At 49.8% G+C, this 13,383-nt stretch overlaps 2 protein-coding genes and 1 non-coding gene across 10 annotated transcripts in view; 2 read left to right on the top strand and 1 right to left on the bottom strand.

Annotated features, from left to right (window-relative positions):
* CNOT1 (CCR4-NOT transcription complex subunit 1) overlaps positions 1–4,528 on the top strand; it is a 60,342-nt gene extending 55,814 nt beyond the window's left edge. For all 8 annotated transcript variants that reach the window (XM_027698374.1, XM_027698371.1, XM_027698370.1 and 5 more), the window contains exons 44-49: positions 169–342; positions 968–1,117; positions 1,893–2,073; positions 2,921–3,053; positions 3,169–3,303; positions 3,422–4,528. In XM_027698374.1, the coding sequence (XP_027554175.1) occupies positions 169–342; positions 968–1,117; positions 1,893–2,073; positions 2,921–3,053; positions 3,169–3,303; positions 3,422–3,500 (852 nt within the window). In that variant the 3' untranslated portion in view covers positions 3,501–4,528. The remainder of the gene's footprint in view (positions 1–168; positions 343–967; positions 1,118–1,892; positions 2,074–2,920; positions 3,054–3,168; positions 3,304–3,421) is intronic.
* Positions 4,529–6,406: 1,878 nt separating this feature from the next.
* On the bottom strand, positions 6,407–11,922 carry SETD6 (SET domain containing 6, protein lysine methyltransferase). Its single transcript, XM_027698375.1, has 9 exons — positions 11,836–11,922; positions 11,643–11,741; positions 11,413–11,557; positions 10,762–10,903; positions 10,269–10,463; positions 9,972–10,095; positions 9,555–9,735; positions 9,209–9,351; positions 6,407–8,712 (listed from the first exon to the last, which is right to left on the bottom strand). Exons 1-9 carry the CDS (start codon positions 11,860–11,862, stop codon positions 8,401–8,403), a joined length of 1,368 nt encoding a protein of 455 aa, XP_027554176.1. The 5' UTR covers positions 11,863–11,922; the 3' UTR covers positions 6,407–8,400.
* A 1,329-nt stretch (positions 11,923–13,251) lies between these two features.
* TRNAK-UUU lies at positions 13,252–13,324 on the top strand. The gene has a single exon. It is a non-coding gene; the product is annotated as a tRNA-Lys (tRNA).
* The last annotated feature ends 59 nt before the right edge of the window (positions 13,325–13,383 follow it).

The raw sequence follows: 13,383 nt of genomic DNA, 5'->3' as shown, positions 1-13,383 counted from the left end.
TTACCTTCTGTGTTAGAGTTGAATGCAAATTGGTGTGGGACAGAAGCAGGCAGCCTTCCCAGATTAATTTCCTCCTGGTGATGTTAACATGACATAGAATGATGTCTCTGCAAGTTTTTGGGCAGTTTCAACAGTTACACACCTCATATATTGTATTTTATTTCACAGGGCACTCTGCGTGTGTTGCTGGTCTTGTTGCATGATTTCCCAGAATTTCTTTGTGACTACCACTATGGGTTCTGTGATGTGATCCCACCCAACTGTATTCAGCTAAGGAATCTGATCCTGAGTGCCTTCCCACGGAACATGAGGCTTCCAGACCCTTTCACCCCCAATCTAAAGGTAGAACTTACTTTCAGGAGTTTGATAATAGGAATCTTTATTGCTCCAAGTGTTCTTTATCCAGTTTTTTTGGCAGAGATTGTGAAATTTTGGGAACGGGAGAGACTTTGAGAAGTGTTAATGTTACCTCATTAAATTTTTGGGTATATGCCAGTCAACTAATCCTGGACTGATTAGAAGCAAACTTCCTCATGCTGCTAAAGCATTGTCCTGTTGTTCTTCCCTGCCTCAGCTGTGCAGGGTGATGAAAGCAAAGCTGCAGCACTCAGTAAGTTATCACTGAAGAAGCCTCTTCTTGACTGGTGTGGATGTTTGTACTTTTTTAAACTGCCAGACTGTCCTCAGTGTAGATAGGGAGACCACAAAGGCTGTGACTGAATTTCCCTATGGCCTTCACCCTTGAATTTTTTTGTCCTCTCAGTTCCTCCAGACATCATGTAATAAGTTTGCATGTTAGAGATCAAGTTTCTTCTGAAGTCTGCAGAAGTCTGCTTTTGCTTTTCATTGCTGGAAGGAAAAGTGATCAACAGCAGTAGTTAATGTAATGTCATTTACAGATCTGCTTTTGCAATCTGTTCCTTTAGAGATTGTTTGTGGCTCACCTGACTGGGGTTTCTCTCAACAGGTGGACATGCTAAGTGAGATTAATATTGCTCCACGAATACTCACAAATTTCACTGGAGTGATGCCACCTCAGTTCAAGAAAGATTTGGATTCCTATCTCAAAACCCGCTCTCCCGTCACCTTTTTGTCCGACTTGCGCAGCAACCTACAAGTAAGTTTGTGAGGTTTGAGGTTTCTGAGGGTGTTCAGTTTAAATAGCACAGGACAAATGATCTCACTGGCTCAGTCACCCACCACTGCAGGAATTCTGTTGATGTGTTGGTCAACATGTGTTCCAGGCAGTAGAAAAGCCTGTGAAAATGCACACATCTCTGAATAATTCTTCTGCCGCTCCTTAGTAGGATGTTCAAATGTATTGAAGACTTTTGGAATCTGATTAAATTTTGACTCCAAGTAGATTAATTGGTATAGAAATAGATGTATCTGCAGGCTAATGCTGTAGGGGTAAAAAAAGGTCAAATTAGCTAAAACCCAGTGCAGGGTTGTGGCTAAAACCACGTTTCAGACATCACATGGCTTGGCTTGCAGCAGACTTCAGGTCTGAAGTTGGACTTCCTCAGAGAATTGCTGAGACAGAAACGTTCCCTTGGTGAGAGGAGGGGTGTTTGGGCCTCTGGCACTGCTGCTGAGTTCACATTGCCTTACCTGATTTTTTTCTTTTAGGTATGGAGTAAAAAAAAAAAGTCTGCTGGGGTCTGTTAGCACTTTCCTGATGCTTCTGAATATATATATTCAAATATAATATTATAATAAGCTGTAATACATGCTTCATAATACATGCTGTATTAGAAAAGGGTAAATGCCAAGTTGAATTTGTGGGTGTCCATATAATCAAGAAGATACTTGGATGCTGTTGTTGTACATGCTGTACCTTCAAGTGCTGAAGGAACGTGGATTGTTCATGGTTTTCCTATCTTTGTTATTAGGTATCAAATGAACCCGGCAACCGCTACAACATCCAGCTGATTAATGCACTGGTGCTCTACGTAGGTACCCAAGCTATTGCACACATCCACAACAAAGGCAGCACACCCTCTATGAGCACCATCACCCACTCAGCTCACATGGACATCTTCCAGAATTTGGCAGTAGACCTGGACACTGAAGGTGAGCTGGAAGCACTGCAGTTGTTGCCATGTCACATTTACAGCAAAGTGGGCCCCTCGCTTTAAAAAGGACATTGAGGTGCTGGAGTGTGTCCAGCAAAGGGCAGCAAGGCTCATGGAAGGTCTAGAAATCATGTCCTGTGAGGAGCAGCTGAGGCACCTGGGTTTGTTTAGTCTCAGAGAGGAGGCTTGGAGGGGCCTCATTGCCCTCTACCTGAAAGGGGGTTTTAGGGAGGTGGGATCAGTCTCTTCTACTGTGCCTGCAGTGAGAGGACAAGAGGAAACGGCCCTAAGATGAGACAGGGGAGGTTCAGATTAGATATTAGAAAAAGTATTCTCACTGTTAGGGCAGTCAGGCATTGGAATAGGTTGCCCAAGACAGGTTGTGGAGTCACTCTCCCCTGAGGTGTTAAGAGGTGTCTGATCTGGCACTGGGTGATGTGGTTTAGGGGTTACACTGAGAGTGCTGGGTTGACAGTGGGGCTTGATCTTCAAGGTCTATTCCAGCCTAAGTAATTCTGTGATTTCATGTAGCTGCTAGTGAATTCACAGTAAGGAATGCTATGTTAGAATAGTAAACTGAATACAGGAGCAATGTTATAACCAAAAGTTCGAAGTATTCAAGGGACTTGGAAATGCCTTTAATGAAGAAGAATTGAGTTCTTACTGTCTTACTGCCCCATCAGCCTGAGCTGATACAGTTTTTACACATCTTCAGTTAGCTTTGTTCCTTGTGCCTCCATAAGACAGGCTCACAAACGTTATCTCAAGCACCACTAGTGGCTTCTTGATTCCTTTTTGGCTGTGTGTGAGGGGAGCTGTGTGTCCTCACCGTTGCTCTCCCGCAGGTCGGTACCTCTTCCTGAACGCCATTGCCAACCAGCTGCGATACCCCAACAGCCACACCCACTACTTCAGCTGCACCATGCTCTACCTGTTTGCAGAGGCCAACACTGAGGCTATCCAGGAGCAGATCACCAGGTGAGATCACCATTCCACTTACCAACATATCCGCTTTTTGCTTCTCTTCCTTCGTTTGGGTCTTCTTCCCAGTCCGGGTCTTTGAGCTCCAACCGTTTTTACTTTTGGATTTCAGGGTTCTCTTGGAACGACTGATTGTAAATAGGCCTCATCCCTGGGGTCTCCTTATTACTTTCATTGAGCTGATAAAAAACCCAGCGTTTAAGTTCTGGAACCATGAGTTTGTTCACTGCGCTCCAGAAATTGAGAAGTGAGTATGACTTTAACCACAGAATCATTAAAATGGGTAGAGCTGAAGCAGGTTTTTGGTGCTGTCACAGCAGAAGGACCATTTGCTGCCACTACCACTGCTTTTCTTCCTTGTGCAGGTTGTTCCAGTCGGTTGCACAGTGCTGCATGGGGCAGAAGCAGGCCCAGCAAGTCATGGAAGGGACTGGTGCCAGTTAGACAAGCTGTATCCTGCATTCTAAGCGTGCCAGCCTGGAGGTCCTGTCCCATCGACTGACTGAAGACTCTGTAAGGCTCCTCCTGACCTTCCCAGCCCCCTCGATTGGGTAGAACACGACAGACCCTGGGTGAAAGTCTTATGTGGGCATGTTCCAAAGTTTGAGACAAATTTTTTGACTTTTGGCCAAAATTCAGAAGATGCTGTGAATATCATTTTAAACTAGTGTAAATACAAGGAACAGAAACATTTTTGTCTGGACTTTTGGGTTTGTGCAAATTGTGTAAAAGGCAGGTGGGCAACTGGTGCCTGTCCAGCTTGTAATAAAGGGGCAGCTGCTGATGCCAAGCACTTGTCTGGGGCAGACCTCCTTGTCCTGACATTCCCAGACTCCCAAAGAATATTGAAAAGCCAGTTATAATAAGTAACTTATTTTTCTTTATGTGGATGGGGGACCTTTCAATCACTAAGTTGTTAAAAAAAAGGTGGATGTGTTTGGAATATGGGAATTCTATGGAGTATGGGAGGGGTGAGGGAGGGGTTAAGGTTCAGTGTTGCTTTCCCCTCACCCTCATCAGATGCTGATAGACAGCAAGTGGAGTGGCAGTCAGAGAATGCCTCCTTCCTGTTGGATAAAAAACAGGCCCTTCAGGTGAGGGTCAGCTGTTTTCAGTAAATAAACCAGAGACCAGGCCTATAGCTTCTTTATTTTTGTTCTTTTTTTTTTTTTTTGACAGTTGTAAATTTTGAAAGATGAGGGGTTCAATCTAGACCTTTTCCCATCCCTACCCTGTGACCACACATACAAGTTTAAGTTTGTAAAAAAAAAATTAGAAAAAAAAAAAAAAGGAAAAAGAATAAAAACAAAAACCCAAAGGACCAATACAGCCCATTTTGTAAGGATTTTCAATGTTTTGTAAAGTATTGGTCCATGTGTTGTATTTTGTAGCCTTTCTAGTTCTTGGGCTTTAGTTCTCCCACTCTTGTATGTATGCATACTGTAGTTACACATTAAAAGTCATGACATGCAGCACGTGCCACTGTGCTTATTCTCTCCAGTTCCATCCTGGCTAGTTGGTGTCTTTCAAAGTCTGTTCCACCCATCCAAAACCTGCAATTTTCCAGTGTGTTTTGGGCACTGCCTCTTGAAAGCAACTGGGTTTGTTCTCTAGTGTGAGATCAGTGGGGAGATGGAATGTCTAGACAGGGCCTTGCTTTGAAGTGCAAAAGAGAGGAGAGTTATGTGGAAATAGGAGTGTCTTAGTTGCAGCTTCATGAGCAGTTTGTTTCAGACAGAAGACTGCAGTGGAGGGGTACAGAGTGTAGAGAGCCCATCAGCTTCATTTCTAGTGCCTTCCACCCTGCTGTGGTTCTCCCTGCAGCAGGGATCTGCCCAAGGCTGGGCTGTGGGAAGGGGAGGCAGCTCCAGTGTTGCTAATACTGCAGAATCCCTTAGCCTGTGCCTTACAGCCTAGCAGATGCTGGGAAATAGGGCTCCACTGCTTGCTTTTTTCCTAACATCACTAGTTTGTTAAACCTAGTTGGCTGCTGTGCTATGGGCAGAGAGGAGGTCAGGATTTTCTACTCAGGTTTAAGGGGTTCTGTGTCGGGCTTTGCATTTGCTGCATGGAGCAAAAACGGGCTCCAAAGGGCCACTGAGCCAACTGTGCCAGTGGACAGCAGCTCACAAGGAATTCTCTACCTGTCTCTGTTCTGGGCAATCTTGTTCAGTCACATGTGTGTCAAGGACTAGACTGTGGGCAGGTCCTACAATTCCCTGGTGTTTCTGTAGCAGCTCACCACTTGTGCTGAAACTGAGCCTTTTGAAGTTGGAATTTTTTGGTTCTGCTGTTGCAACTTCAGCTTACTCCTCCTCCTGTGGGGTTAGGATACAGAGAATTACCAGCAACCAGCTTTTCTTTATCTGGTCCAGATGCCATGGGATTTTTTTTCCTTCCATTTGACTGTAGCAAAACCATCTGCAGAGCTTATTGCCTTGTCCTGATGGCTCAGATGTGTCTCTAGTTCTGTACTAATGCTGCTGTACAAGGCTGGTGTTGCAGAGACTGGGAGGTGGACAAGACTCAGCCAAGATCCCAGGAACACAAGTTGGGCTGGTAGGATGGAGGCCACTGCACTCATATCCCTCCCTGTGTTGCTGAATTTTAGGAACTCTCTGAACATGGACAAAGAGTCAGGTTTAGAAAGGAGACATTGTTTATTCTGCACAGGGTGCAAGGTGGAAGTTTTTCCACAAATCAAGCACACCAAGGAATAAAAAAGTGAGAGAATTTAGACACCAAAGTTTACATAAACCCACCTGTCTAATACATAGTTACCTCCTACCTAATGCAGAGTCATTTAGCTTGTGCAGCCCTTATGCAGTCCTTGTTACTGTGCCTGTGGGGACCTTTCCAGAGGTCTCTGGTGGTCGTTTGGGGAGCTGCCCCTGACTCAGTTTCAAGCAAAGTTCAGCTCAGGCTGCACAGAACCCAAGGTTTAGTGCCAAAGGTGATCTGCAGCTGCAGCTCCGTCTTCTAAACAATTGCCAAGCAGGGCATAAAATACAAAAGCTTTCCATAAGGATAAAGCAACACCCGTTTGACACACCTGATAACATCTCTTTGTATTCAAAAGAGGGGTTAAAGGTGAGAATAATACCATCAGCTTCCATCTGCAACAGAGGTCAAAGGAAGGGACAGAGAATTCTACTTAAAGATATAAAGAATTCTGCTTGAAGATATCAATTCCCTCCCTTGGAAGCTTTTGAAATATTTTATGAAACACTTCCACATTCTTTTGGCTACTGTTGTTCCCAATTACATTTAAATCTTGGAGGTAGGTGTTCCATGATTCTCCACATTTTGATATACAATCCTAGCACTAAAATAAAAAGCAGACAGGTTAGTTTTAAAGACAATTATGAGATGTACCATTTTATTAAAAATTCCTGGTGCTGTTGGAGCCCATCCAAATAAAATATTCCACCAATGGTGATTTCTTATCTTTCTTCACTCTTTCCATTACCTGATGGATTTCTTTGGTGTCATGATAGACAGTAATCAAAGTCTTTCTACTACTCTGTTTAGCTTCTTTTAACAGCCTTTGCAAATTTTTATGTTGTAGCAATTTCTTTACTAGCATAAGGCTTATACCCATAGAGGTAAGTTGTACAGTTAATTAAGCTATAATTTGTTTTTAATAGTTGGAAGGAAGTTACTGGGGCTGAATATTTACCCAAATCAGAGGCTGTGATTTTTAAGTTTACAAACACAAAAATTAGAGTGTGATTTAATTGATTTTCCATTTCTGTGTATTCCCAAGGAATACTAAAGCATACACACCCTTTAGTTATGTATACAAATACTGGTTTTACATTAATCTCTGGCTGAATTTCAGAATTACAGATATTCTGTTCCATATCTAGGCAGGCATCTTGAGTTCAGTTGTATTTCCCTCACAGACAAACCCTTGTTCTTGTGCTATACAAGTGCTGACATTTGTCATCTGTTCCTTTCTCTGTTCTGTTGGATGCACTGTGGTTCCATTACTGATCATGCCTAGAGCAATAACAGGATGAATATCACAGTCTTTAGTTTTAAGTATAGCCAATATGAAATAGTGTTTGTTGTTTCCCTACCTCCTTAATTATGTATGGGTTGGTTTCCCAGGCTTGAGGGGATTTGGGAGGTGTTAAAGGTTTTCCTTTTACCTTTACTTGTATCCAATGGCCTTCTGCTACTACCTCATCTCCTATGGCTCAGCAGTGATATTTACCTTCCTCCTCCTCCTTATGCATCAAAAGAAATTTTCTAAAGAGTATATATTGTTGGATTCCCATCTAGTTGCAACATTAATAATTTGAATTCTCTTCCATCCTCATTAAACCATTGTACAATTGATTTCTTGTTACAGTATTTGACTGGACAAGAAAGAACAAAAGGATTATCTATGATGAGTTTCCTATTCAGAAGGATTAAGGCAATTCAGGAAAACATGTCACAGTAAGGGGCTTAATCAATGTAAAATTATACCAACATTATACGAAGTTTGACATCTGACACTGTCTCAACAGTCCTGGTTTGTGCAATTGTGTTTGTGTAAAACAATTACTGCAATTGGAAATGCTACTACCCCTTGAGGGCATTCAAGTTCTATGTCAGACAGGCTTTCTTCCCAGGTACAGTTCATTAAGTTACTTCTTAATTCTTTTAGTCCCAAAGATCCAGAGGGGGTGGCTTCTCACTTATCTAGTCCTGTAGTTTTCTTCCCTTATAAATGGTGGTTCCATGGCTCTAGTCCCTGAAGTTTCAGAGCCATGTGTTGGGAGGAGAACCTGCTACAGTCCTTTCCAGTGTTCCTGTAGTGTCCCATCATTCCACAGTCTCAGACAGACCCCATCTCCCACCTGGAATTTGCGAACAGGAAGGTCCAATCCAATCGGATTTCTGCGTTGAAGGGTTTAGTGTTGTCAGCAGCTCCAGCTGCCAGATGTTTACTCTGAGCTGCCAGCTGGATTCTGCCCTCTTAATCTGGACAAGGAGCTGCTCTTGCCTTAAATTTCTGATGCTGAATTAGGGAACCCACTTGCTGTTCTGACAGTGTACACCTGCCTTCCTAAAACAGCCATTGGGAGGTCTGGGGTTTCTTAAGGCCTCTGGAAGAAGGTGATATTTGTGCTCCAGAGCTCTCACTGTACAACAATGCCACCCAAAATCCCTTCAGTGCTGTCAAGATACTTCTTTATGGAGAGGTAGCTAAAAAGCCACATGCCATATAAGGGACAAGTGGGCCTATAGTCAATCTTGCCATCTGTCCTCCCTGCTGCAGGATTGATGTCCAGAGGCTGCCTTTCCTTTTGGATCAGTCCCAGGCAGGTCATGTCCAGGGGCAGTGAGGTTTCTATTGTACCAGCTCCAGCAGCTGATGCAGGATCCTTTTCTGTCCGTAGCGCACGTGCAGAGCCTGCTGCTCCCTTCGACTCAGTTTCTCATAAGCCTCCTTGTTATTTAGCAAGTCCTGCTCTGCTTTCAGATCTGACCTGTAGGACTCCAGGGTCAGCAGCACACTGTCATAAAGGAGCTCCTTGCATGGGGTTTTTAGTCTGGAGAGAGCCTCATTGGAAAGGGTAGAGTTTTCCTCTTCCTCATTGTCATCTTCCCAGCCATCTTGTTCCTTATACTCCTTGAATTCTTCTTCTGACATGCACAGCACCTGTAATGACCCAGGCAAAGGGACAAGTCACTGGCAGTGTGAGCACATCAGGCTTTCTCCTCTGTGGAAGAGAAGAGCCACGTGGAGCAGGTGAGTTATTCCTCAGCCACACTAAAGGTTAACAGACTGAAACTGGCTTAGATCCCTAATTGCAGGCAACTTCTGTGTTAGAAGAACATTCAAATAGAAAACCTGGACATCTCAGCTGTCACCTACGAAGTTCTGAAAGCTCCCTAGACCCACAGTGGCCATGGAGTGAGCTGTTCAAAACAGGTACGAGTACAGATGGGTGGCTAGATGAGGAGAGGACGATGTTTTAACAGCACCTGGGAGCTGGACAGCCACAGCCCCTGCCACTGTTCATGCAGGAGTGTTGGTACCAAACTGCCTTCCCATGCTTGTCCCCTCCACTGAGCCCTTGTGCACTGCTGGTTAGCCCAGCTGCACTCTGTGCTCTCCTTGCGTAGCTCTCTCCCCCCTCCCTGGCTGTGCTCACCTTCAGGGTCACGGACAGCTCTTCCTCTGTCAGCACCTCATCCCAGCCAAGCACAAAGGCACCTTCCTCGCCCACCATCTCCAGCTGGCACAAGAAATCCCACTGCTCTGACACCAGCTGCTGCTGCGCTTCACTCCCAGCACCTGTTTGAAGACAGCAGAGCTGCAACCCCAGCGGGGCGGAGAAGGGCAGACAGGAGGCAGAAAACAAGGCGTGGCCCCAGCACCTGAAATGCTGTGGATCAGGCGTTATTTTTCGTGTCACCCTCGCTCCCTGCTCCGTCACATCCCCGTGTGCCCGGATCCCTGCCCCGTCCCCTCCCGGGGTGCCCGCGGGTGGCACTCACGCCGCAGAGCCGCCGCCCGCACCGTCACCATCTGGATGTCGGCGGTGTCGTGGGTGTTGCCGGGGTAGGGCTCGGCGAAGCCGTACATGTGCAGCAGCTGCCAGTTGGCCATCTGGCCGTAGGTGTTGAAGATCTCCTGGCCCTTCCCCACGGGCTGCGTGGTCACCATTCGCAAGCAGAGCTGCGGGCAGGGAGAGGGGAGCTCAGAGCTGCGCTGCTCCAACGGGGAAACGCGGGGTTTGAGAGCGGCTCAGGTGACCCACAGCTCTCACTAACCAACTCCAAACACACAGCAGGGCTTCATATTAACAAGATCCAGGCCAGACTGGCTGCCCAGGGATGTGTCTCCATTCCCAAAGGCCTCGAGAAAGGGGAACCAGGCTGTGGCAATGCCTGGCACAGCAGCTTTGCACTCACAGGAGAGTACTCCAGGTTGGCGTTGTGGTTGGCCACGTGATTCAAAATATCTGCTACAGGCACCATCATGGGAGGATTGGGCCCCTTCTCATCTTCATCTTCCTCTTCCAAGGGTTCCTGAAAGCTAGAAGAAGGGAGATGAAGACAGGCCTGTGGTTCATGTGGCAGCACAGGGCAAGCTTCATCTTATACTTACATTCTCATGCAACTGCAACCTTTAAGTAACAGCCTCTAATCTTTCCTGTGATCCTGCTTCTTGTCCTTACTCCTTGTTGGAGCAGAGCCCTCCCTTCTCACCTGTAGGCCATGACAAATGCCACCAGCTCCTTATACAATTCCAGAGTGTGCAGCTTGGGGTCAAAGACATCAGGGTGGGACTCCATGAAAGGGAGGATGATGGAGTTGTACTCGAGGTGGATGTTAGCTAGATCCTTGTCCACGGCTTCTGGAATGCCTGTGCCCTGCAGGAGCCTTGTTCGCTCTTCTTCAGGCCTGTTGCAAGAAAAACAGAGGTTCTGCCTCAAAGAGAAGAGTCTACAGACTGCTTCCTCCTTCAAAATCTCAGCTTCCTCCTGCTCTGCAGATCCCTGTTCTCTGGCTGTGCCTGTAGCATAACTCCAAGAGAGTCCCTCAGGCTCCTGCCAGTGCCAGCACAGGCCTGGAACAGAGGGCTGGGGTTGCCCAGTAGGACCAGATCCATGCCCAGGATGCTGCTCAGCAGCCCCTGGGCTGTGCCTGCCTCCAGCTGCCAGCCTGGACCTCCCCACAGCCCTGCCTGGTTTCACCTTACCAGAACATGGGGTGATCCAGGCTCTGGAAATCCTGCCAGAGGGAGAAATACGGCTGCCACCGGGAGCTGCTGGCTGTGTACTCGTGCAGCAGGGCCAGCAGGAGAGGGACCCACCCCGACTGGCTCTGCAGGGACTCCTGGGCTGAAGAACCAGACACGGTGGAGAAAATGTAAGTTGATCTTGAGGTGTTTTTTTCCTCAAAGAACCAAAGCCTGACACCACAAGCCTCAGTCCCCCCTTCACCCTGGAGGAAGGAGTTCTGCTTGTACTCTGCTTTGTCTTAGTTTGTCCTGAGCTGAACCACAAGCTGCTGCTCTGGAGCTCTCCCAGGCCCCACTGCCCTGCCATCCTCAGCCTGAGCCTGTGGGTGCCTTCAGAAACCAAGGAACTGTTCTTTTCCCTACAAGGGCCTGTCCTGGGCCTCCAGGAAAACATAAGTGACATGAGCCTGTCACTTGGAATTTGAAGATATTGGACTGTTGGGCTTCTCTCCCTGCCCGGCAGAGCTCGAGCCTCCTTTAGGGGGAACCCCCTTCCTGGCTGGTATCTAACAACCCTCCAGCAGGAACCTCCCCAAGGCTTTACCCCAGACCCATTAGTTCCTTTAAAAAGCAAAGCAAACGCGAGTGCCACGAGAAGCTTGCGCTCACCTTCCTGCAGGAGGGCGTGGATGGAGGTGGTGTGCTGGGACAGCAGCGCCGTGCGAGGGATGGTGAACAGGACCTCTCCCGCCTCCAGCTCCTCGGCGGCCAACAGGCCGTACCCCGCCACCGCGCCCTCCCTGCTCAGGCGCACCTGGGCCGGGAGGGGAGCGGTGACGGGCGGGCCGGAGACAGCGGAGCGGCCCGGGGGAGGCCCGGCCCGGCCCGCCCTGCCTCACCTTGGGGCTGAGCTCCACCCCGGCCCGCCCGCACCACGCCAGGAACGCGGAGAGGGGATCGGCGCTGCCCTTCCCCCGGGAGCCGCTCCCGGCCGCCGCCTGCGGATGGAAACACGGCGTGAAGGGGAAGGAGCCGCAGGGCCGATCGCGGAGCCCCGGTAAGGGCCGGGGTCTCCCCCGGTGCCCCCCGTACCTTGAACCTCTTGGGCGCCGACGCCATGACGGGGCCCACACGTGGTTCCGCACCACGTGGTGCCGCCGGGCCCTTCCGGGTGGGCGGGGCGGCTCCGGCCCCTCCCCGCGGGGCTGACGGTGTCCGCGGGGGGACAGAAAGGGCCGGGGGGGCGGTGGCGGAAACGCGCCCAGCAGCCGGAGGGGTTCGGGCGTTTCTCTGCGGGCTCTGGGGTGGTCGTAGAACCTCCTGTGGGGTCATGGGGCCTCTGAGCACCCCCCTGAAGGGTCTGGGGTACTTGTGGTGCCTCTCGGTGGGATCCAGGGACCACCACGTGTCTGTCTGCGGTGTCTGGGGACGTTGTGGGGTCTCTCTGAGGGGCTCCTCAGGTCTCTCCCCGCATTCTGCTGCCTCCATCCCACCCCGGGGCTCTGCTCCAGTGCACTGCTGGGCTCACACCTCCAGGCGTGGGTTAAAAACAGCGGGCTCTAATTAATCAGGATAATTAAGCTCGTGCTCTTGTTCTGTCAAGACCATCCCCCTCCACCCTGCGTGGGGCTCTGATCTCCCCTCCAGGGCAGTCCCGCGGCTCATTAGTCCCGTCCCCAGTCCCGGCAGAAGCGGGGCCGGTGCCATCGCTGGCGGCTCTAATTAAGCCAATTAGTGCGCACGAGGTGTTTGAAGAGGCCCCACGGGGCTCTCCGCGGGCTGTCCCTGGTGCTCCCCCACCCCACCAGCCTTTGGGATCGGCTTTAATCACCTCCAGCCCCTCCCGGGCTGGACTGGCAGGGTGGGTTCCCTGAGGGGCAGAGGGGTCCCATCCTGCACTAGGGCAGGAAGGCCAAGAGAATATGTGGGGCGGCCTTTGAGTGCCCACCCGAGCTCAGGGTTCCTCCGAGGGCTCCGTGTCTCTGTAACCCAACTCCTCGCAGCTGCCTCCCTCCCGCCTTACCCCGCTCCTGCAAAAGCGCTGCTGGCGCTCGGATCCGAACCGAGGTTGCTGCGGCCCCAGAGCACGGACCCCAAACCCCCGTGCGATCCCAGCCCTGAGCAGGGACCCCCCAGCGCAGAGCACGGCCCCTGTACGGTCCCATCCCCTCCCCGCTCCTCTCCCACGGCAGGACCCTCCCGCCTCCCTCTGGGAGCTCCGGGGAGCGGCGGAGGTTTTCCAGCTGCTCCCGCATCATCCCGCTCCCCCCTCCCTGCCAGCGCATCCCTGCGGCACCGGCATCTTCCCAGGGCGCATCCCCGTGCCGGATCGGTGCCCGCGGGATTCCCAGGAGCCGGGTGTTCAGCCCGGTGTGCGCTGGCAGCCTCGCTGGGGTGCTGTGGGGGTGGGAGAGGTCAAAGCAGGTCCCCACATCGTCCTTCCAAACGCTGCAGCAAAGTGGGGTCCCCCCTGCCTCTCCTGGACATCCCCCCAAATCCCAGACAGGAGCCTGGATAGCTCAGTTGGGAGAGCATCAGACTTTTAATCTGAGGGTCCAGGGTTCAAGCCCCTGTTCAGGCGGTGGCTTCATCCTTTAGGAGCAAGAAAGGGGAGCCTCGTGGGCAGCAACAGCATCCCCT

Source organism: Neopelma chrysocephalum, unplaced genomic scaffold (assembly GCF_003984885.1).
Source record: "Neopelma chrysocephalum unplaced genomic scaffold, ASM398488v2 Primary Assembly neopelma1_125, whole genome shotgun sequence".
In the NCBI taxonomy this organism is placed as follows: domain Eukaryota; kingdom Metazoa; phylum Chordata; class Aves; order Passeriformes; family Pipridae; genus Neopelma; species Neopelma chrysocephalum.
Note: the sequence above shows the minus strand (reverse complement) of the source record. Positions and strands in the feature narration are given on the sequence as shown.